The 21,884-nt window shown below is 36.2% G+C and overlaps 1 protein-coding gene across 4 annotated transcripts; it reads right to left on the bottom strand.

The window, feature by feature from the left end:
• Positions 1-1,039: 1,039 nt before the first annotated feature.
• LOC129895933 (SAC3 family protein B) lies at positions 1,040-18,935 on the bottom strand. Of its 4 annotated transcripts, XM_055971719.1 has the most exons (15): positions 18,534-18,934; positions 17,956-18,195; positions 17,549-17,725; positions 13,778-14,008; positions 12,323-12,535; positions 11,994-12,250; positions 8,911-9,011; positions 8,580-8,795; positions 7,701-7,928; positions 7,526-7,617; positions 7,346-7,439; positions 6,810-6,902; positions 5,917-6,725; positions 5,727-5,841; positions 1,040-2,880 (listed from the first exon to the last, which is right to left on the bottom strand). In XM_055971719.1, exons 1-15 carry the CDS (start codon positions 18,650-18,652, stop codon positions 1,120-1,122), a joined length of 4,746 nt encoding a protein of 1,581 aa, XP_055827694.1. In that variant the 5' UTR covers positions 18,653-18,934; the 3' UTR covers positions 1,040-1,119. The 4 variants fall into 4 exon arrangements, with proteins under 4 accessions (XP_055827694.1, XP_055827695.1, XP_055827696.1 ...); XM_055971720.1 differs by lacking the exon at positions 17,549-17,725 and having other exon boundaries at positions 18,534-18,935; XM_055971721.1 differs by lacking the exon at positions 13,778-14,008.
• Positions 18,936-21,884: the final 2,949 nt, after the last annotated feature.

Raw genomic sequence — 21,884 nt, 5'->3', positions numbered from 1 at the left:
CATTCAAAAAACTAATATGTTTATTTCAAATCTATTTTTTTATTAATGAACACAACAATCCAAAAGAATTTTATTATATTACCAACATGTACAATCCTATCTACCACCATGTTGTATCAGTATCGATAAGAAACTTTCACTTTCCATGAGAATACGAAAGAAAATTTCTTCCAAAATCGATAAGAATAAAAACTAGAAAATCGATTAAGAATAAAAATCAAAAATTCATAATAATAAAAATCAGAAAATATGTTTGAGAGAGAAGAGTATCTTTCAGGAAGGCAAATAACAACTGATTGAACGGATTTGAGTAATTTAAGGTAAATATATAATCAATTATAGTCTCCTAATTATGTGCCTATTATAAATTATCATTAATATATTTATTAGTTTTTTTTTCCAATTTTTTATTGTTTTATTATATTAAAAAAAAATGTTATAGTTAATATTTTACTTTTAAAACTGAAAAGATAAACAATCATGTTATAGCTAGTAATAAAGTATCTTATAACTGTCATTTTATAAAATTTTCAACGATACAATACTGTCCCGCAGATGGTAAATGGATTAACCAACAAAATGGTACTGGTTTGTCAATCCCTAATTTGCTAACAATTGATCATGAAGAAGAGAACATTCACCATAAGGTGTGCTTTATACAAAGAAAAATATTTATCAGAAATCATTTTCCTGAAAAGTAAGTCATTTTCAAGCAACTAAACATCAAAAAAAATGTTTTCCATGAAAATATACCCCATTAGAAAAGGGAAAAAAGATTCTATCCCCTTATTTTTTTTTTCTCCTAAATTGTAGTAATTGGATATATAGTGAAATAAAGTTTATTCTGCAGAGTATTCTGGATAAAAACAATAGGTCAAGTTCGAGATGGAAGCCTTCCTTTGCATTTGAAAGAATGAAAGCACACCACGAAGTTGAATGACAGAGTAAGAGGTGGGAAGAATGCACATATTCTTCAGCTCTTACGACCGTCATATTTAAAAATAATGGTAAGAGCAAAATTCCAAGACCCTTCCAAGGATTTATAAAGCTAGACCCTTCATGATAAAAAGATACAATGCACATACAACAGATTTTCGGCGAGTAAGAAAAGGTAACGAATTAAAAATATGCTGACAAGTTTTTATCTATCATGTTCTGCTTAATCTTACATCTCTCCAGTAATTCGCCAAGTTTGTCAGTTTCTTTCGTTTCCTTAATAGTCATCAGAGGTTCACTTTGAACTTCATTTAGATCTTCCATTGTATTATAACTGGCTTGTACAAATTCAACATGTCCAACATCCTTTCCATGCTCTATTTCATTGCCTGCGCCAGTTGCTGTGGGAAAATCTTCGCTATGTGAAGTCATACCTGGATAAGGTTGGAAAGCTCTTCCTTCCCCATCAAGCATAGCACATCCGAGAAGAGGTATCCGTACAGCTTCAACCATTTCATCAAGAGATAGATGTGACAAATGGTAATGCGACTGTGCAGAGTCTTCAAGTTCCACAGCTCCAAGCATTGAAGAGGAAAAATCATGCTTTATCAGGATATACACTGAGAAAGATGTCTCCTTAACTAACTTCATCAACTGCCAATTGAATGCCCGTTGGAAAATCATACCCCAGTTTGGTACAATGTAGTAGTGTGAATTCTGCAGTTGAAGCTGCACAAACTTCTGCATCATAACACTAGCCTCTTTTTCTGCAAGTGGCAGTATCATCAACTTGCTAATCTCTGAGAAGTACTTTATTAGACAACTTTGAAGTTGTAATATCTGGTTTTTAACATCCACATCAGAAACTCTATGTAACCAAGATGTATCATCTAGAAAAGATGGAAATTTGCAGTTAGATATTGCGCACACAACTGGTTCAATTCTTGGAGCTAAGCTCCATCCCAGCTTTGGCAAGTGTTGGATCACAGCTTCGTGCTCATGGCTATGTTCCTCCAGCAAACCTATTTCAGGACAGGGCCAACAGGTAGGATTAGCATGAGCTGCAGCAGCTATTTCCCTCATTGACTGATCCAAGGCCTCATTAAAGGCTGAGATACAATTGTTTGGACCCACATCATAAGCATTCATTTCACCAAGAACCCCAAGCAAAGAATTCAAATGGTAGAAAACCAGTTCTCGGGCGTTTACACACTGGAGAACTGGTTGTGGTGGTGATTCACTTGCCAGCCACTTCAGTCCTCCTCTTAATTGCTCATCACTGAAAAACCCTTTCAACTGTTCCATCTGCTGGTTTTTTAGGTAGACAACACTAAAGGAATGAAGCCTTGATTCACGGACTTCATGTAGCTCCAGTTCTTTTTCTATAGTGGAAGGATCTGCATTTTCCTTGCACAGCTCACTTACGATCAAAAGGGGTAATTGAGAACCAGAAGGTATAGACATTAACAGTTTATGAAGCTGATTTTTCTGAAGAACCCATGGGATACCTTCCGACAACAGGAAGAGAACCGCACTTGCACCTGCTACTGTCTCATTCAGATTCTCAAAATTAGTGTACTTGATAACTGATAAACAACAAATAAGGTCCCCGCCTGATTCGTTAAGAAGCCAATTCCTCCAAACAGAGAGGCCTGGAGATGTTATTAGTGTATCATCTTCATCTTCTCTTGCAGGCATGAGCTTGGAAAGCAACCATGACTTGGCATTCAACTGGTCCACGCCGTTTATTGGGTTCAGATTGTTTATATTATCCTGACAACATATTATTACTTTCCAGCAGAGGCATCTGGCAGCTGCATTTTTTTCATGGAGTGTGGTGGCAACAACATCTGAAACATTCAGCCTTGACCATGATCTTTCCTGAGTTCGGTACCATTTCGAGACAGCACGATCAATGTTGAACTCAACTGTTGTGCTATGTTGCTAAAACGAGGAGGAACAGTAGCAAATATCAGTGAAAATAAATTGACCTTTAAAGTGCTCAAGGATGACGTGATCACATCCAATTTCAGATATACAGATAGCAAAACTTGTATGTGAAATGGCAACATTCTTGTGCAAAAAGCTGACATGCACATCTGAATGGAACATCTCCAGGGTGGAGGAAGAAATCTTTATTTCCTTTCCTCTCTTTTACTCCCATGACACAGGATTAGAGAAATAATTTTTTACCATTTAGTAAAAAGTTAATATTATACAGATGTCTAGGGATTTGCAATAAAGATTTAAGGCCGGAGTCAAAGAAAGATGCAGTAAAGTTCAAAACTATTTTGAGTTCATCTTGAAGCTTTTATGTCAACCTTGCCAAATAATCTGATAAAATTCCATTTTGTGAAAACATCAAATAAATTTAACAATTTGCAAATCTTGAGATTTCAACCAAGCAATTCTGTTTTTTTAACCATGTTTCTATAAACCAAGCAATTCTATTTTTTTAACCATGTTTCTATCAACCAAGCAATTCTGTTTTTTTAACTACGTTTCTATCAACCAAGCAATTCTGCTTGGGTGGCATCGGATTAATTTCATCTTTTTATGTGTGCATTAGTGTCGTTGTAAGAGAGAGGCCTCTACTGTGGGATCAGAAGATGTACTTGAATGTTTGGTGAGGAATAGACGGAGATGATGCCTCGTGTCTTGTCTGTGGCATTTGGTTGGGATTCAATCCATTCCAATAACTATATTTTGTTGGAAAATTCAGGGAGGAGGTTGTCACTGTCAAATCACTCAAATTCTATTTGAAGACAAGTGAGGAAATGATTTTCATTATTCATTCAGCTTGCTTAGACAAAATGTAGTGCTTCTGTATTTATAATTTATAGAACTTCTAGTATGTATATAATTTAATTCTAAACTTCATCACTCCCCTGATTCATGAACAAAACAATATATGCATTCTAAGACTGATACAATAAGTTTCTACTTCCCCGGCTGAGATAATTAATGTATCGCCCAAATCAAAATGCTTTTTTTTCCAACACAAGGTTCAATTCTCGACACCCTTGGCCTACTTTATGGAAAACATTTTTCAATCAATTCATAACTATTATGCCTATTTCCACACAACATAAGGTATAGAAGTGGAAATGGGGAGAAGAATTACACCCAAATGGTTGGAAATTTTAGGGTATCTTATGTAGATGAAATAAGGCTATCAGTATTCTGGCTGAATTCCAATATGATGCCCCTCCAAACAAATAAAAGCAAGAGAAATCTAATTGTTCTCTAAACCATGAAGTGATCGACCCTTCATATGAAGAAATTAAGAAAAGCTTTTTATCAAGAAAAGATGACCCATTAATAGAGCCTATGCAACAAGAGGTTAGCTTTCAGAAGCTAAATATCTAGAAACATCAGACATGATCACTAATAACATGAGTTACTGTGACTAGCAGAGAGATTTAGGGGTCGTTTGGTAGAGAGTATAAGAATAATGCCAAGTATAATGTATTAGTAATGGTTGTATTAGTTATGCTGAGATTATTTCTTATGCATTGTTTGGTTTGATGTATTGAAATATAGCATGCAATGCATAATTTCTAAAAAACTTATTTGTTTACAAATATACCCTCTACAAATATGATGGAAGGGATGTGGAAAGGGTTTTGAGGGACAATTGTATCTTTAATCATGCTAATGCATGCATTAGAACTCATTGCATTACTAATATCATGAATTTACATGCATTAGTTATACACACCTTAATACCAAATAGTGTATATAACTAATGCAAGCATTAGTATACACAGATTGAAAAAGTGTACCAAACAAAGTACTAGTAACACATAAAGCTAATGCATGTATTATTTAGTCATACACAGATTGAAAAAGTCTACCAAACAAAGTACGAGTAATACATAAAGCTAATGCATGTATTATTTACACTCTACCAAACGACCCCTTAGAGTGTAAATTTAGAATACTGACTAGCATTTAAGATTTTAAAATAATAGTTTAAATGTTATGTTGATTAATTAGTCCAAAATATGTCAAATAAAGTTCACACTAATAATGATAATTACAGATCATACCAGTTTGAATCTAAGTTGATCGGACTCTTCACTTTCGGTGCCACACCTGTGTCGACATGACATGGGTGTGGATATGGGACCCATGCTTGATCTGGTCAACCAACTTAGGGTACTTGAAATATTCTCTCTACTAATTAGATTTTCATAATTAAACTAAGCAAAAGTATCAAATTTGACCTCTAACTAAATATGAAATATAAAAAAACATGGTAAATTATAAGTCTGACCTTCAAAATTCAAGCAGTCACATAGAGTAGGACACAGTAAATAGTCATCCAGACAACAAAATATAGTGCATTTGAATGGTACAGATGTATCCATTAATTTTTCAACTTTCACTTGTATTTAAGGCCTAATAAGACTAGCTTCAACCAAAAAAAAAAAAAAGATGGATGCAATCATGATTTAGTTGCCAGCATTGCTTTGGTCTAGTGGTAAGAGCACACGTGTGGGTTAGGCGGACATCACGTGCTCGAGCCTTGATGCAAACAAAAGCCTTGAATTTAAGTGGGAAAGGTGAAAGGTCGAACCGTGCGCCACTGACCCTCAGGGATTTCTCAGTTATCAAAAACAGGTATCATGATTTAGTTGAAGTGTTTACTGTTCATGCAGAAAATAAATGAGTTTTTATTACTGGATACTGAGGCTGCACCAACCCTTTATCATGAGAAAGCACGGAGGCAGAAATTTAATTGGACAAATCTGGAAGAAAAAAAGGAGACTTTCATCACTACTTACAATTCTGTTGGGCCACATAGGAACTCCAAGAGAGAGCGAACTCAGAGCAGCTTTAGATGCTAACTGTTTCTCCTCTCGCATCTCCCTTTTCTTTGAAGAACGCCGCTTCCATTTCCTGTGAATTGACAAGGTAAGCAGAGAAATAAGGGCAAATGCAGCAGATATGAGGTCCACGTAGAGCAAGCTGCACCTGATAATCAGTTTAAGTTTTGTCTCATCAACTTCTCCATCATAATAACTTGCTTCTTGTTCATTAGTTTCAGCTTCCTCGCCGGTGATCACCAGCTCTTCATCTTCATTCTTTTCATCAAACATGTGCTTCAATTCTCTGTCTTCAACAAGAGAATTAGCTGGCAAAACTGGAGAGCTCTCCCGTTCATCTCTGGCAGGTATAAATTGCATGGGCATACTTCTTGCATCAAATTGTGCAACTTCATAGTTTTTAGGTTTCCCTGAACCCCCAACTCTTGCTTCCAGCTGCAGTTCAGGTTTTTCTGCACTACGAACTCTAGCTTGTTGCTGAACCTCAGGGGAAATATGAGGAAAGAATACCGAAGGACTAGGAGGAGCCAGCAGACTTGACACTGCAGGACCAGGAGGAGCCTGCAGACTTTCATATCTGATCTGATAAAATTCTGTTTTAGTAATTGGAATTATCTTTATCTCATCTTTTGGAGATGAAACAGTTTCATAATCAGGCATGTTCTCCTCGATGGACAGTGAAGAACTATCAGGCTCGAGAAATTGAACAACTGTAGGTTTTTGCTGATGATCCTTATCTAACAGGCACTCTGTTTCTTTCTCTGACACTGACTCAACATGCGGAACTGAAACATCCTCGAATATTGTCCTTGATTTTTTCTTATGGACAAGTTTTGAGCACTTGACAGGATAGTCATTGTCAACTTCCATAAATGGACCTTCCTTCACCATATATGGTTCTTCAAACTCCTTTAATGAGAAACCATAATACTCAAGAAGGCCTTCTATGTCCTCTTCCTGATAAAATATCCAGGAGCAGAAGTTACTCCACTCAAAAACTGTTATATAAGAACACAGACAGCAAATATATTCAAAAATTACCTCCATCCCAAGCCATTTGGCAACTTGGGCAACGGGGATTCCTTGGCTATTCTGCAGGCCACAGTGTAAAGAAGCTAGGGCCTGGGTTCGTAACTGGAAACACCAAGGAAATGAAATGCTTGAACACAATGTATATCTACAAACAGGTGAAATATTTAAAAGTTTGCCCCTACAACCTTCAACAACGAAAACTATTGCCAGACATACACGAGCATAAAATCAGTGGAGCAAAGGAAAACACTTTCAAGTTCTCTATTGCCTTAAGTCACTTATAGTGATCCTTTCTATTTACTATGCCAAAAGAAAGCATGAAATTTTTTTGTATATAATGGCAATATTCAATAGGAATGAAATGGTCCCCAATAGAGTGGAATGAATATAGAGAATTCATACAGCTGAGATCCCAATCCGTCTGAAATTGAGGCGTAACTGATTGGGTGAATTACTGAATGACAATACGGAATCGGATAGAAGGATTGAATAAGTCCATAAATCTCGCTGCTTAAATTAAAATACTATGGACGTGTCTATAATACCTTCGAGAAATGAGCATGCATTAAGCAAGCTTGAAGATAGCTAGCCCTTCTTGCAAGCCGAAAGAAAGCAATAAAATTACCGGTCCTGCAGGCCCTGAAATCATGAAAGAAAAAACATTCTTAGGTGACTTAGTGGCAAGGTAATTATAAGGTCTCCTAATAATGCAATGATGAAACAACCTTGCCACATCACGGGCAAAGAGAACTTCTGGGCTTTGCCGCATATCTGGTGTCATCTTTGCTAAATCAAGCGAAAGCTCTACAGGTTCAACCTAGCACAAAACTCATACTTCCACAAAAAGAAAAACACTCGGAAAACAAATTCACGAATATGCTGAATCTCTAATTGACTTACTTTATAGCCTGGATGTTTATCAAGCTTTAAAAGTGCATAATAACCTCTAAATTCTCTCTCAGTTTCCACATTTATTCTTCTCTTCCGGTGGTCATCATACAATTGAAATAGCTCAACTGATGTTTTGTTCATCTGTTCAATATTGAGATGTGCATCAAATCCCTCAGAAAACCCCTCTCCTCTCGTGTATTCACATAATTCATGCATGGCAATTATATGGAGCCTTATCTGAAACAAAAATGACAGGCAATAAAATTAGAATCTATTTCAAAACAGAGTAACATCACTAAAATCAACAAGAGCATTTAGGTGTCTTGTTTTATGTGAGATAAAGCAAAAAACTAGCTTCGGACAAAAAATTCTACTGCAAGGAACCATAGCCCCTTCATACTCAAACACAACATGGTAAGCTATCTGTAAATTAAGCTAATTAAAAATTAAAATATCCCCATCATTTGAATCAAGAAAACACAATAATATATGTTAAACTACATAACCATAATATTTTATTACAACAATACATTGCTTGTATGGTTTGTGAGTATAATGCAATGATTAATTGTAAACCAAATTGACCTTTGCAAATAAGCAGATGCCAAAGTTTGTCCATCCCATTTTCCAGATAGAGCATGTTCAGATTTTATGCTAAGAAAAATATGAAAATTTATGCTTACCTTAAAAAGTTACTAGCTTATATGTTAATTCATCAGTATCATGGTGTATATCTCAACATCAGGATAAGTTTAAATGATTCACATATAAAAGCCTCTGAAAAGTTGATAGAAGTTTCACTTAAAAAAAGCCTCACGGAAGAATAGAAAATGATAAGCCAAAGATGCTTGAAAGAAATATACAATAAACATGGCCAATAATATCAACCATTTGCTCCAGCATATTAATAGCTTCACAGTTGAAAATATGTTGCATCCTCAAATCCATACGGATTGCACGCATCCTGTCCCATAAGAAGTTATACAGGTGAAGAAAGCTTTCTTCGTAAGGCCCCTCTAGCAAATTCAAAAGATAATCCATGGTCTTCTGTAAGATTGGCATTGGACGTATGAGCAGAGCTTCCCTCTCAGCTGTCCTGGTGTACTGAAAAGAATCATTTGGCAATGTTCATCAATTCGTTCTTTTTATGCTCTCATGAACTTTTAACTTTTCCTTTTATCTTAAATGAGAATAGTACTTAAGAGTTCCCAGTAAAGACCTTTTTGACAGCAAGCAATTTACTGGTTTGGTTTCTGTCTCCATCCAAGCGTTCATATTGGTCAAGATCTCCTTTCCTTTCTCGTTCTGCTCTTTCTGATTCTGCAACAGAAAAAAAATTCAGGAACAAGTTCGACATCTGGTGAGAATTTTGCTACCTGAACAAACTAAACTTTACTCTTGAGTTTGACACATGAACCAGAAGCTAACTTCTGCTCCAGACCAATAAAAGATACAGTAAGGATTTTGGAGGTCACTAGCTTCCAGTTTCTCAAAGAAGGCTACCGACAATCCAGAAATGCTTATTGTGACTTACGAGGAGAACATCATGATGTTCAAGGCACGATTACCGACATCAGCACTGAATCTGGAAGTTCTGGTGACAGAGTGATGGTGTTTGAATCAATAAGACAGATAAAAGGATTAAACCAAGGATTAGAGATATAGGGCTTTTTGTAATTTAGAGATAATGGACGGGATGGAATTCCTAAAACAGAAAATTTAAAATATCTTGGGTCCGTAATCCAGGGTAATGGGGACATTGATGATGATGTCACGCATCGCATTGGGGAGGTATAAATAAAATGGAGGCTTGCCTCTAGAGTCTTGTGTGATAAGAAGGTACCACCAAAACTTAAAGGTAAGTTCTACAAAATGGTAGTTCGACCGTCCTTGTTGTATGGAGCAGAGTACAGACCAATCAAGCAATTTCCTGTTCAGAAAATGCATGTCGCAGAGTTGAGGATGTTGAGATGGATGTGTGGACATACTAGGAGTGACAAAATTAGGAATGAGGTTATTCAGGAGGTGGGAGTGGCCTCTGTAGCGGACAAGATGAGAAAAGCGAGATTGAGATGGTTTGGACATGTGCAGAGGAGGTACGTCGACGCCACGATGAGAAGGTGCGAGAGGCTAGTTGTAGGGGATACGTGGAGGGGTAGGGATAGGCCAAAAAAGTAGTGACGAGAGGTGATTAGACAGAACATGCCACAGCTTCATCTTACCGAAGACATGACTTTAGATAGGACGGAGCAGTGTTCTCAAAGGCACTCGCCTTTGCGCCTTTGGCAAATGGCGAGGTAATGCCCTCTCGCCTATTACAGCCAAGGCGAGGCGAGATTCAAAAAGGCGAGCTGAGGCGCAAAAATGTTGACATGCGAGTGGCGAGGCAAGGCAAGGCGCTATAGGCATCGCCTTTTTTATTTTTCTATAAAAAAAAGCCTTGATTTAATAATTTAAAAGAAATATTAGGGTTAATTTGGAGTTTTGGGGTTTTCCACGATCTAGATTGCCTTTTTTCTCTCCAATTGCAGCTCGCGACCCTCTTCTCCAACTCTCGACCCCTTCTACAGTCTGCACTTCGCAGGCAATCAGCAGGTAAGCTTCTTTGGTTCTTCTTTCTTCTTTCTCCTCTACTTCTTCTTCTTCTCTTCTTCTTCTTTCATATGCAGTGAGCAGCGCACAACAGTGTTTTTTAAATTCTCTGTTTTAGACTCTTTTTGATGCTCTATTTTTTTCCTGGAGACTGGTCACTGGAGCTACTGATCTGCCTATATTTTAAAAAAAGAAATTATAATCCTTCTGTATTTATTTCTGCCTTACTCAATTTAGTTTTATTCTAATTAATATAGTATTAATTTGTCCATAGATAGTGATTTCAATGGCATCTGATGCTAGCAAAAAGGACATTGGAATATTTGCTAATATATGTTATTGCTATTGAGATTTTGGATATTTATATATGTAATTAAATATTTTAAGATTTTGAAATTAATTGGCGCCTCAATTCAAAAAGGAGAGCGCCTTGCCGCTTGTCACCTCTCGCCGTCCAAAACACTGGGACGGAGTGGAGCTCACGTATTAGGGTAGTAGAGGTTGAGTGTTGTCTTGTCTTGCGAGGTTTAGTGCCTGGTGTAGAACTAGTCATGCCCTTGTAGTTCTTGTCATATGTTGTTTATTGTATTTCGAATATCACACTATTTTATTGTTGTTATTGTTTCACTCATATAGACTTTATAGTGCTTTCTTATTAACCATTATACTCTCCACTATTTTTTTCTTTTATTCGAGATTGATGCACTTGAGTCGAGGGTCTTTTGAAAACAGCATCTCTAGCTCCACAAGGTAGTGGTAAGGTCGGCATACACTCTACCCTCTCCAGACCCTACTTTGTGGGATTTCACTGGGTATGTTGATGGTGGTGGTGGTGGACCAGATGGAATTGACATTTCAGAAGATTATATAATAGTAGAGAGTCAATAGTGGTGGGGGGTTGAGTTCAGCATGTAAATTTGGGAAGATTGGAGGGGCAGAAGCAGGAAAAGAAAAAAGACTTTCGGTTGATAAAACTTTGACAAAAGGGCTTTCAATTTCTCTGTCAACTAAAAAAATGATTTACAATACAATAAGCTAAACCACAATCAGTATAAAAAGAAATAATTTAAGCCACACCATACAAGTCCTTGGAACTCAGGTTTCCCTCCGCCAAAGCCAGTTTCCTTCAAGAATTGCACCACTTTCTCTTTCCTCTAGTCATCACTTAACTGATTAGAGAATAACGTAGTTAAACTTACAACTATTTTATTTTTCTTTTGCTTTTTGAGGGGTTAATAACAACTTTTCTTTTTTCACCTGTAACTACTTTTCTTTCCCTTCCAATTCATAAAATTCCTCACATATCCTTCCCATTACAGGTCTAGCTTAACCGCAGCAGTCAGAAGTGAAAATTACCATTTGCTGGCAAAACTTATCTAAATCTTTCTGAATTGTCCCGTGAAGAGGCAGGACATTTCCAGCAAAGTTGAAGATGGAAGCTGAGAAGAGAAGAGAAGGCAAAGCAGCAGAGGTTGATAAGAGTTAGAAAAGAATGCTTGTTAATTTGCATGTTATGTCATTCTCACCTATAACTAAATCCATAGGAGAAGGGGTAACATATAGGAGAGATTTGATGGGGAAAAGCTGATTTGTTTTTTGGGATCGCATGATCACGCGAGCCATTGACGTAAATGGCCAGGTAAACTCATCATGGCAGCTGCACAACTTTCAACAAGTGTGTTAGATAAGATGAATAATTAGACAACATACCTGGACACATATCAGGACATGACCCAATTATGACACCAGAAGACTCTGACCCTTGATAATCAGATAGCAGATTGCCATCTGAGAAATCATCAGTTGAATCTACATTATCTTCCGCAGAAAATTTTGGCCTGTCCACAACAGATTGATACTGACTCATTGAAGGACCCTTCTGAGGAATACTAGAATCATCTCGCACATTTTGTTGGCTTAGATCATCCTTGAAACGAGCTAAGCGCTTTGCCTTGGCCTCAGTTTCTCTGTCAACAAGAAAAGGATTTACAAAATAATAATCTGGTAAGGACGAGATGCAAGTCTGTATAATTTCTTACCGTTGAATATCATCATCTGTATGATTGGAGTCATATTGAAGAACTTGATCAGATGAAGGTACGGAAGGAAACTTGGTCCTTTTGGGAACTGGAAAGTTCATTGGCTTACTCAGATCAACTTCAACATTGACACCATATCCAGACATTGAGGATTGAGGAGCTAGAGAGTCAAGGGGGACATTTGACCTCAATTTGGAAGGAGAGGTAGACGGCCTGAATAAACATTTGAGAAAAGCAGGAAATCAATGGCCAATTGATTCACACTACTTCTTTTTTTCAAATTCAAATGTATAGATCCTTTTTGCACTACTGACAATAATAACAGTTCTCCTGAGATCACTTGGTCTTCTTAATTTGAGCCAATACTGACTCCATTTGTGCTGTAATGTAACAGCTTATGGCAGATGTAAATAAAATGTTGTTGTCAAAAACCCAAATTCATCGGCTTCTTATCAAAGTCTTCTTCAGTGGCCAAACTAGAAGCAATTGAGATATTCATCCAACCAAGATGCACGGTGGAAAACACAATTTCTTAGTGAGCATATAAGTCATTGTGCCAGTTCTATGTGACTTGCACAAACAAAGAACTTCAATATATCTCGAGTATAAATTACTATTAGATCACCGTTCTCAAATGGTTCAGTTTGACTTTCAGCTTTGCATGGAGCTAACTATCAGGCAGACTGTCAGGATGCTCCGGTCACAACCAGTGTAGTTAAAGGCGCACTTAAGCCCTGAAGCGAGGTTCAAAACGTGTTGAGCGCTTCGCTTTATGTGCGCTTCAGTGTCATCATCAAGGTTCTAAGGCAAACTTTTCCTTGCCAATGAGCCTCTTCTTAAGTGACACTAAACAATTGATATTTCACTTTATCATAACTTGTTTTTCAATTTCTTTGGTCATATATTTGTCATTCATGGTTATAATTATTAGTCTTGGACTAAGCATATATATTTGTATTTTTCCCCCTTTGCGCCTTTTTTAATTAAAGCCTACGCTTTATTTGCGCTAAGTGCTTAAAGCCCCAATGGACCTTAGAGCTTTTTTGTGCTTTTCGCCTCACAACCTCCCACTGAGTTTGTTTTGTTCACATTCCCTTATTAATGCAAGAATCTACAGTAAAGATGAAATTCACTTTTCTTCTATATTCTTATTTTTATTGGAATCAACAAGTTCTATAAGCAAAAGGCTCCCCTGATAATTGCTTGACAGAAAAAAAGAAAATTTACAGCCATACATGGCAGGCTCCCAATGATAATTGCTAAACATAAGAAAGAAATTTACAACATAGGTAGCTATAATAATAGTTCTAACAAAAATCCTTAAGAGGAAATATAGTTTGAATAAGCAAAAAAGATGACATCCTGCACCTTTCAAGCAAGCCTATTCATTGACATTCTTTGTGCTTGTTAAAAGAAAGACACACAAAATTGGCAGTCAGGATTTTTCTGTCGTACCTTTTGGATTCACGCAGACCAAGAGCTGATTTTTCAAAAGAAGCCACGTTAGGAGGTGAGTGAGGGGGGGACCTCGTTCTTTTTGAGACTTGATCTGTATGCTTCACTGGAATCTGTCTTCCAGGTTCATAATTTGTTGGAATAGAGGGAAGCCTTTGGTGAGGTAATCGGATTGGAAAGTTTTGAAACGACTGGGATGAGTTTCCCCGCATAAAAGGGGGCAGCGAAGGCCTTCATGACAAACCCATAGTAAAATAGAGTTAGAAACTGCCATCTGAAGAATTGCCTACCGGCAGAAATTCAGCTACAAGTGGTAAATTGTGTTCGATTCCAAATTGCTACATTTCTGCACCCAAGGTGTGGCCTAGTGGTCAATAAAGTAGTTGAGAGCCATGAGATCTCAGGTTCAAATCCCAACATAGACAAAAAAAACACTAGGTGATTCTTTCCATCAGTCCTAGCCTTGGTGGACAGAGTTATCTAGGGTACATGTTCCTTGTGGGAGGTGGCAATTATCCGGTGGAATTATTCGAGGTGCACGAAAGCCCCGGACACCACGGTCTCCAAAAAAACAGAACTTGGGACAAAAGATGTAGCTTTACTTTTCAAAACTTCTTAACATAGTATTACGATAAGCATGTGAAGCATGAGAAACCCTCAATAAAAACGATTAAAAACAGGAAAAAATATTACATGGTGTATAACAATTAGCAGGACTTCATGAGGGGATCAAAAGATGCAACTAATCAGCCAGTGTAGGATTAGAAGAAAGAATAGCCAAGAAGTGCACCAAGCACTCCAATAAAATATCTTTCTATATACTTGTAACATAGAATACCAAATCATCAGAATCCACTGCACTCAGCCTTAACAACAGACAAATACTTCTTGCCAAAAATTCCAAAAATGAAATTGCTTGCATTGACTTTAAGAGCTTCTTCAGAGTTGCAGAACATTAGCAAAGAATAAGATAATGAAAAATTGATGAAAAAGAACAAAAAAAGAGACTAAATTGAACACATGCATGATCCTACAAGTTATACAGTGAGAGACATAACAAATTATTAATCAAATATAACAAACAAATTTCCTCATGCAAGAGCCTTTTTAAGCTTTCCAGATGTTCAACGTAACAAGATAGTCCAACCAACAGAAACCATGCAAATCTCAAAGACAACTAAGCTGATTCATAACCAGCACATCAGTCATCGGATAGTTCACCTCAAAGATTACAAAATAAGATTTCTTTATCCAAAGGCCACAAGACAAACCAGATTTTCTTTATTTCTTCAAGATCTACACTGTGAGTTTACTCGTTTAAAAAATAAAAGACATGTGTAGCATGTAGTGTAATGCAACCTATTATCTTTGTTGAGCTGAGAGCCATGAGCTAGCGAAATCTATGAGATAGGCTAACATTATGAAGTTTTGATGATTAATAAATGATTAACAAACATATGCAAGAACCAGTTATTTTACACATGCCTCAAATAAGGATTGGTAGTGTTTATTACAAGGAACTACAGAAGAACCAATTCCTTAAAATTTCTACTGCAAGAGTTGTAAGTAATAGTGAAGAAACCAAGTCCTTTGATTACATAGTAGTCTGGAAAAAGACTGTAGATCAAACGCAAAGTAGATTTAAGTGCATTGAAGGATTCCTCAAGGAAAAATACTATGGAACAAGGAGAAAGCATTATGAAAATACTACCATATTTGCACATATGGAAAGAGTTTTGGAAATAGGAGAAAACAAAAGGAGGCCGACGCGTGGAGGAAAAACAAAGTCAAACTTGAATTAGGTTCTTGGATTCTTGAACTAATCTATGTTAAATTAGGAGAACTAGAAACGACCAACCTACTACTACATAAAGCATCACATCACATTGATGTTGCTGAAGATAAGAGACCCAACTGCACAAACAAAGAGATATTACTTTGTGAGAGGATCTTCAGCTTTAGAAAGAGTCATGGCAACGATAAAAGAACCTGTTCCGATCAAGTTTTGTCATTATAATTCGTATTGTCTAGTTTGATTCTGTGTGCGCAAGTTGTAACTTTTATATTCCTAGTGAATTTGTATTAGGTGTTCGAGTTGTATGGGCTATATTGACTAGGTAAAGTCTTGATAGAAGTAGCTACAATCAGGAAGAATTGTAGAGGGAAAAGGTACTACGAGGTAATCCCTTGGTTATAGACTTGTAACCTAAAACAGCTGCTCAAATTTAGTGATACTTTGAGGGAAAAGCCTACGGGGTAGGTCATGGTTTTTGACTCCAGGGAGCGAGGAGTTTTCCACGTAAAAATCCTTGTGTTGATTTATTAGTCCGCATTTGCTTCTTGCATAGTTGCTAAAGAACCTGGATCTTCAATACGTAGGTGGCAGCATAAATTGTCAATCTTGCTTTGGTTCAGCCGGCGGCATGGGATTCATATCTGACTGCAAATACTTTGTAAAGGGAAAATCCAGTAGATGGTACTTATGAGAAAAGGTCCAAGAAAGGACGTAATACTCGGCTACTGCACTGGAAAGTTGCTAATCAAAATCTGACCAATGTTTGAACATGTTTTGGGTTGAATCCATCATGCCCACTTGTGGAAAGGAATTGCTACTAACCAGGAACTCGGGAAAGAGGCAATATGTACTGATGGAACATGTTTTGGGTTGAATGTTCCATGTTCTAACATGCACGGAATTTCTGCTATGTAGGAAGTCTAGGAAAGAGGAATGTGTACAGATGGAACTTGTTTTGGGTTGAATGTTCCATGTTCTAACATGCACGGAATTTCTGTTACGTAGGAAATCTAGGAAAGAGGTAATGAAGTCCATAGCAAAGCAAGAACTTTTGAAGGAATAGAGAACTTCTCATATCATACTTTTGTTTTCCTTTTTCATGCATTTTACATGGTAATTCACAAGTATAAAGAGGTCTATAAAAAGGAAAATATGGATATATCCAACAGCTTTTAAAGAAGAATATATAATATTGCAAACCATTTTGGCTACTGATCGCTTATAGTGTCAAAGAAACCAAATTGTTTTTGAATTTTCTCTGTTAGCCAGTAGTCCCTTAGGTTAGTGTATTACTTGCATACTGGAAAATCAAGATATTAGCTAGGTAAGTCTAGACTTGCTGCAAATGCCTTCTTAAAATTTACTAAACATTAAGGTCTACATATCTGTTCCTACTTCAACATTCAGCAACTTATACCCAACCATACATGAATTTATAACCTAAGTGATCACAACATCTAAGTTCGAGGGACCGAGACGTTTTGACATCCCACAAGTTAGAATAGACAGCATTCATGAGGAGCCATCCCCGATTTAAACCTCCTTTCCCAAATAAGGTACATCAAACCCTAAGGGATTCTTTGGTTGATGGTTAGAGCTATGCAGGTAATAATAATACAGAGACTAGTTATGGACGTACTTAAGAGGGTGTTTGGATTGACTTTTTCTAAAATAGCTTATAAGCTATAAGCTAAAAGCCATAAGTTTGTCATACCCCACTTTTAGCTTATTTTTGTACTTTTTTGGCCTAAAAGTAAGTGCTTAAAAGCACTGTTTATCTTTCCCAAACAATACAAAAATAAAAATAAAAAAAAGTGCTTAAAATCCAAAAGCACTTAAATTGAGTCGATCCAAACCGTCACTTGAGCACTATATGCATATGCTAAAAATTTATGACAATACTCAATTTAAGAAAGACCAAGAGAGAGAGGGAGAGAGAGAGAGAGAGAGAGAGAAGTCATTGAAGCGAAACTAACCGCTGAGCTCCTCCAAGAGGAGGAATTTTGCCATCCGGGTGAAGATTGTTCTGAAAAGACAACGGAGGTGACCTTGTACTCTTGGAAACCAATGGACTCTCATTCCGAAACAATGGAGATGATTGATTTTGCTGGGAAACAAAGGGGCCCTGATCACTGAATATCAAATCTGAACGACTACCAAAAAAGGGTGGGAAGAATTAGATAGCTCAGTGTGCATTTTAAGTGAAAGAGTTAACGATTCCACATTGTAACCACTAACAAACAGCTCAATATCTCCACGGAAAAAATGCTTATTGAGTTGTTTAGGATAGACGTTACTCATGACAAGTTAAATCAAATGGAATGTTTCAAATAATGGAGAAGAGTGTTTTTGTGGAATAAAAAACAAGGAAATAAAAATATACCTTCCCCTCATGGTCGTGGAGGCTCCCAGAATTTCTGCATCAGAAGAAAATGAAGTAGGTGGCCCAGTTCTTCTGATATCTTGAACTTGGGAACCTCTAACACTAGCAGAGAGGGCACTTTCAGCATACACTGAAGGTAAAGGTGGCACTACTTCGGGAGACTGTTGGTAGGCTTGAGCATCATAATCATGGTAGACGTATTTTTGCCCATTACCCCATTTAGGAAGTGTCCCACTGGGTCTACAGGTTGATAAATAAAAAATATTCAGTTAGCTTTAACGTGTATAATATAATCTCTGAAAACCATGTGAAGCCTGATCCTAAAGTTTTCAGGAATAAAGAGTTTCAATTCACTATTGCAAGAATCAGCCAAATGAGTTAATGGCAGATTGTCCAGACAACTAGTTAACTGTTACTTGTTCAAACAGTAGTTAAGTATTACTTCTATATCCAGCAAAACATGGTTTTATCCGAAAAGAAGCATCTAAAACCCTAGTAATTTGAAGAAGAAAACAAAAGTATGTATATGGTAACTATGTTAATTGTTGGAGAAGAAAAAACAAGGAAGAAGAGAGTACCTGGAAGATGGAGGGAAGGTAGGAGTAGGGGAAGGAGTGCGAGAGAAATTCCCAAAAGGGGTTTGCGCTTTTGGAGGGCCAATGGGGCCTGTATTCTTCCCGAATCCCTGAAACGCCATTCAAGCTTATTCAACAAGAATGAATAGTTTCTCTCTTCTCTTCATGTTAATTCTTCAACTGCATCTGGGATTCTCAATCGGCTCAGGGTTGCTCCATAAACCCAAATAGGTCCAAACCCTGCTGCTTCTCTGCTGCTCCACTGGAAAGCGATGCTGCTGTATTATTAAATTAGGGAATTTGACCGTCCTCCGCACGATTATTATATAATAAAACTTACACGATAATAAAAATAAAGGAATTTGTCATTTGAGTTCTTTCTTTTGTTTGATTTGTCTCGTAATTTCCCCAATCATTCATATTTTGATATAGCACTTTGTTTTTTATTAGGCAACTATTTATATTTTTCCTAAAATATATTTGAAACAATAAATACATTTTTCTCTCTCCTAATAGTATGACATGTCACATTATTTCTTTTTTAACAATTTTTTAAATTCTTTTAAATCATTCATATTTTATAACTAAATAAAAATTTATTATTGTTTCATATTGTTACAAAAAGAATTTTTATTGTTATTAAAATGCCATATCATATTTTTAACTCCATCAGTTTTATTTATTTATTTTATTAAAAATAAAATTGTATTTCTATTTATCTATTTTATCATATCAAGAGAATGATAAAAAGGAATTTTATTTTTACTTTAGTATCAACTATTCATTCTGAATTATTTTCCATTTTTAGTTATCTATTTTCCATTTTTGGTAACTAAAAGTAAACATAAAATTTCTTTTTATGATTTGATAAAATAGATAAATATAAATGCAACTTTTTTTTAATAAAACAAATAAATAAAAGTAAACGAAGTTTAAAATATGATACGACATTTTAGTAACAATAAAAAAAATTAAACAATATAGAAACGTAATAAATATTTATTAGTTATAAAATATAGATGGTTTAAAATAGTTTTAAAAAAGAAATAATGTGATATGTCATTCCATTAGGAGAGAGAAAGATGTCTTTATTATTTCAAGTATATTTTGGAGAAAATATGACCAGTTGAATGATATTACAACAACAACAATAAATCTAGTATAATCCCACAATGTGGGGTCTGGAGAGGGTAGAGTGTACGCAGACCTAACCACTACCTTGAAAGGTAGGACGGTTGTTTTCGAAAGACCCTCGGCTTTAAGAGAGGAAAACAAAAGGAAAACAGGATAAAAGGTCAGATAAGGACAATCATATCGAAAACAAGATGGAAACAAGAAATAGCAAAAGTGAGAAAGTCATGTAGAATGGTACGGAAAGAAAGAGGCATTAACTACTATAAATAAATAAATAAGATAATCAAAGCACAACGACGCCACAACTATAGACAACAATACAATGCAGAAATCAAATGGCAAAAAATAATGAGCAGAACTACAACTACTATGGTGTAAAGGATGAGTCATTTAGCCTTTTATCCTAATCTCAGTCCTTCACACAGGGAATTATAGTGCGCTAATGCGCCTACTAATAAGGCAGAATAACGAGACTATGTACTAGCCTTCTACCCTAATGTGGGTCCTCCACACCCTCCTATTTAAGGTCATGTCCTCGGTAAGTTATAACTGCGTCATGTCATGTCTAATCACCTCTTCCCAATATTTCTTTGGTCTACCCCCGCCTCTTCTGAAATCATTCATGGCCAACCTCTTACACTTCCTCACTGGGGCATCTGTGTCTCTCCTCTTCACATGCCCAAATCATCTCAGTCGCATTTCCCGCATCTTGTCTTCCACCGAGTCCACTCCTACCTTGTCCCAAATAGCCTCATTTCTAATCTTGTCGCTTCTGGTATGCCCACACATCCATCTCAACATTCTCATCTCAGCAACTTTCATCTTTTGAACGTGGGAGACCTTAACTGGCCAACACTCGGCCTCATATAACATAGCTGATCTAACCACCACTTTGTAGAACTTGCCCTTAAGTTGAATGATATTGTAGTCCTAAAATAAATAAATGTGATATTTTTAGACAATTTTCCAAACATGGGTAATGTTTGAGGAAATTACTCTTGATTTGTCCACATACTTGGGTGATAAAAAGGAGAAGAAAGACAATATAATTACGTTTAATACACAATTTAGAGTCCGACACAATTTTCGTAATCTTCCCAATTAAGAGTTTGAAAGTTTTACCTTGCATACTATACACATTATTTGGCAGTATATAATATATTTTTTACTTGGGTTTTTCCTATATTTTTGTTATGTCATCTTTGAGCTAATAAATTTTCACTTAGTATATTATTGTTATTGTTGTTGTTGAGCTAATAAATGCATATGAAGTTTCACCAATAACTCATCTTATTATTAACTCATCTAAGCTACATATGCTACCTCTCTGGATGAAGAGGAATTTTACTATGAGCCCGTTTGGATGGACTTAAAAAAAGTAATTTTTATGTATGAAGTGTTTTTAGAATTTTGAACTGCTGAAAGTTATTTTTATAAATAAATTGTTGAGTGTTTGGATAAAAGTGCTTATGTTGAAAATAAGTGTTTAAATTTTAGGGTTAAAAGAATAAAAATGGTAGCTTGGAAATTTAGTTAAAATATAAGGGATATAAAAGCAATTTCCATGGTCAAACAAATTGGCTTTAAGCACTTAGAAAAAAAAAGTTAGAAATCCTAACTTTTCATTTTTGACTAACTTTAAGAACTTTATAGCTTAAAGTTAACATTAGGCAAACACGTCCAAAAGCTAAAAAGGGGCTTTAAGTTGGTCAAAACCAACTTAAAGCCAATCCAAACGGGCTCTATAATCAGGCTGAACTTTCAAGTGACTCAAGAGGTAATATTAGAATTGATAGACTTTATGTACCTTCTTTTATAATAAAAGCGAAGAAAAATCAAGCGAAATTGCTCACCTTGACCAAAGTTGTACTACATTATGAGATGGAGACTTCCTTCGGCCCCGTATAGCATAAGGTGTGATTACTCAAGGCTATGCCTATAGACGTCTTAGAAACCACAGCTTCAAGTGATCATCAAGTTTTACGGAAGAGATCATCATCGTCATTTTCCCTATAGTTCAATGGTTCTTGTTAGAATTTTGGAAGATTAATTTCTGGTGCTAAAAAACTGCCACAAACACAGAGAAAATTTTAGTTGACATATTTCCTATCAATGTTTCAAACAAACTGAGTTATTCTCATTTTTATTTTTGTTAGTTCAAAGTTTTAAAAAAAGTCATTGCAGACTCACGAACTATAAATGTAATGACCCGTTAGGTCA

The sequence above is a fragment of the Solanum dulcamara genome, chromosome 7 (genome assembly GCF_947179165.1).
Source record: "Solanum dulcamara chromosome 7, daSolDulc1.2, whole genome shotgun sequence".
NCBI classification, from domain to species: Eukaryota; Viridiplantae; Streptophyta; class Magnoliopsida; order Solanales; family Solanaceae; genus Solanum; species Solanum dulcamara.
This window is presented reverse-complemented; position numbering and strand designations above follow the sequence as displayed.

What these genes read in the sequence shown, in the direction of transcription:
- LOC129895933 (XM_055971719.1), bottom strand. Translation starts at nt 18,652, where the DNA reads ATGGCGTTTCAGGGATTCGGGAAGAATACAGGCCCCATTGGCCCTCCA. An exon ending in TCCACGACCATGAGGGGAAG is followed by an intron (nt 17,726 to 17,955) that starts GTATATTTTTAT and finishes CTTTTTTGGTAG; the next exon opens with TCGTTCAGATTTGATATTCA. An exon ending in GGTCTGCGTGAATCCAAAAG is followed by an intron (nt 12,536 to 13,777) that starts GTACGACAGAAA and finishes ATGTTTATTCAG; the next exon opens with GCCGTCTACCTCTCCTTCCA.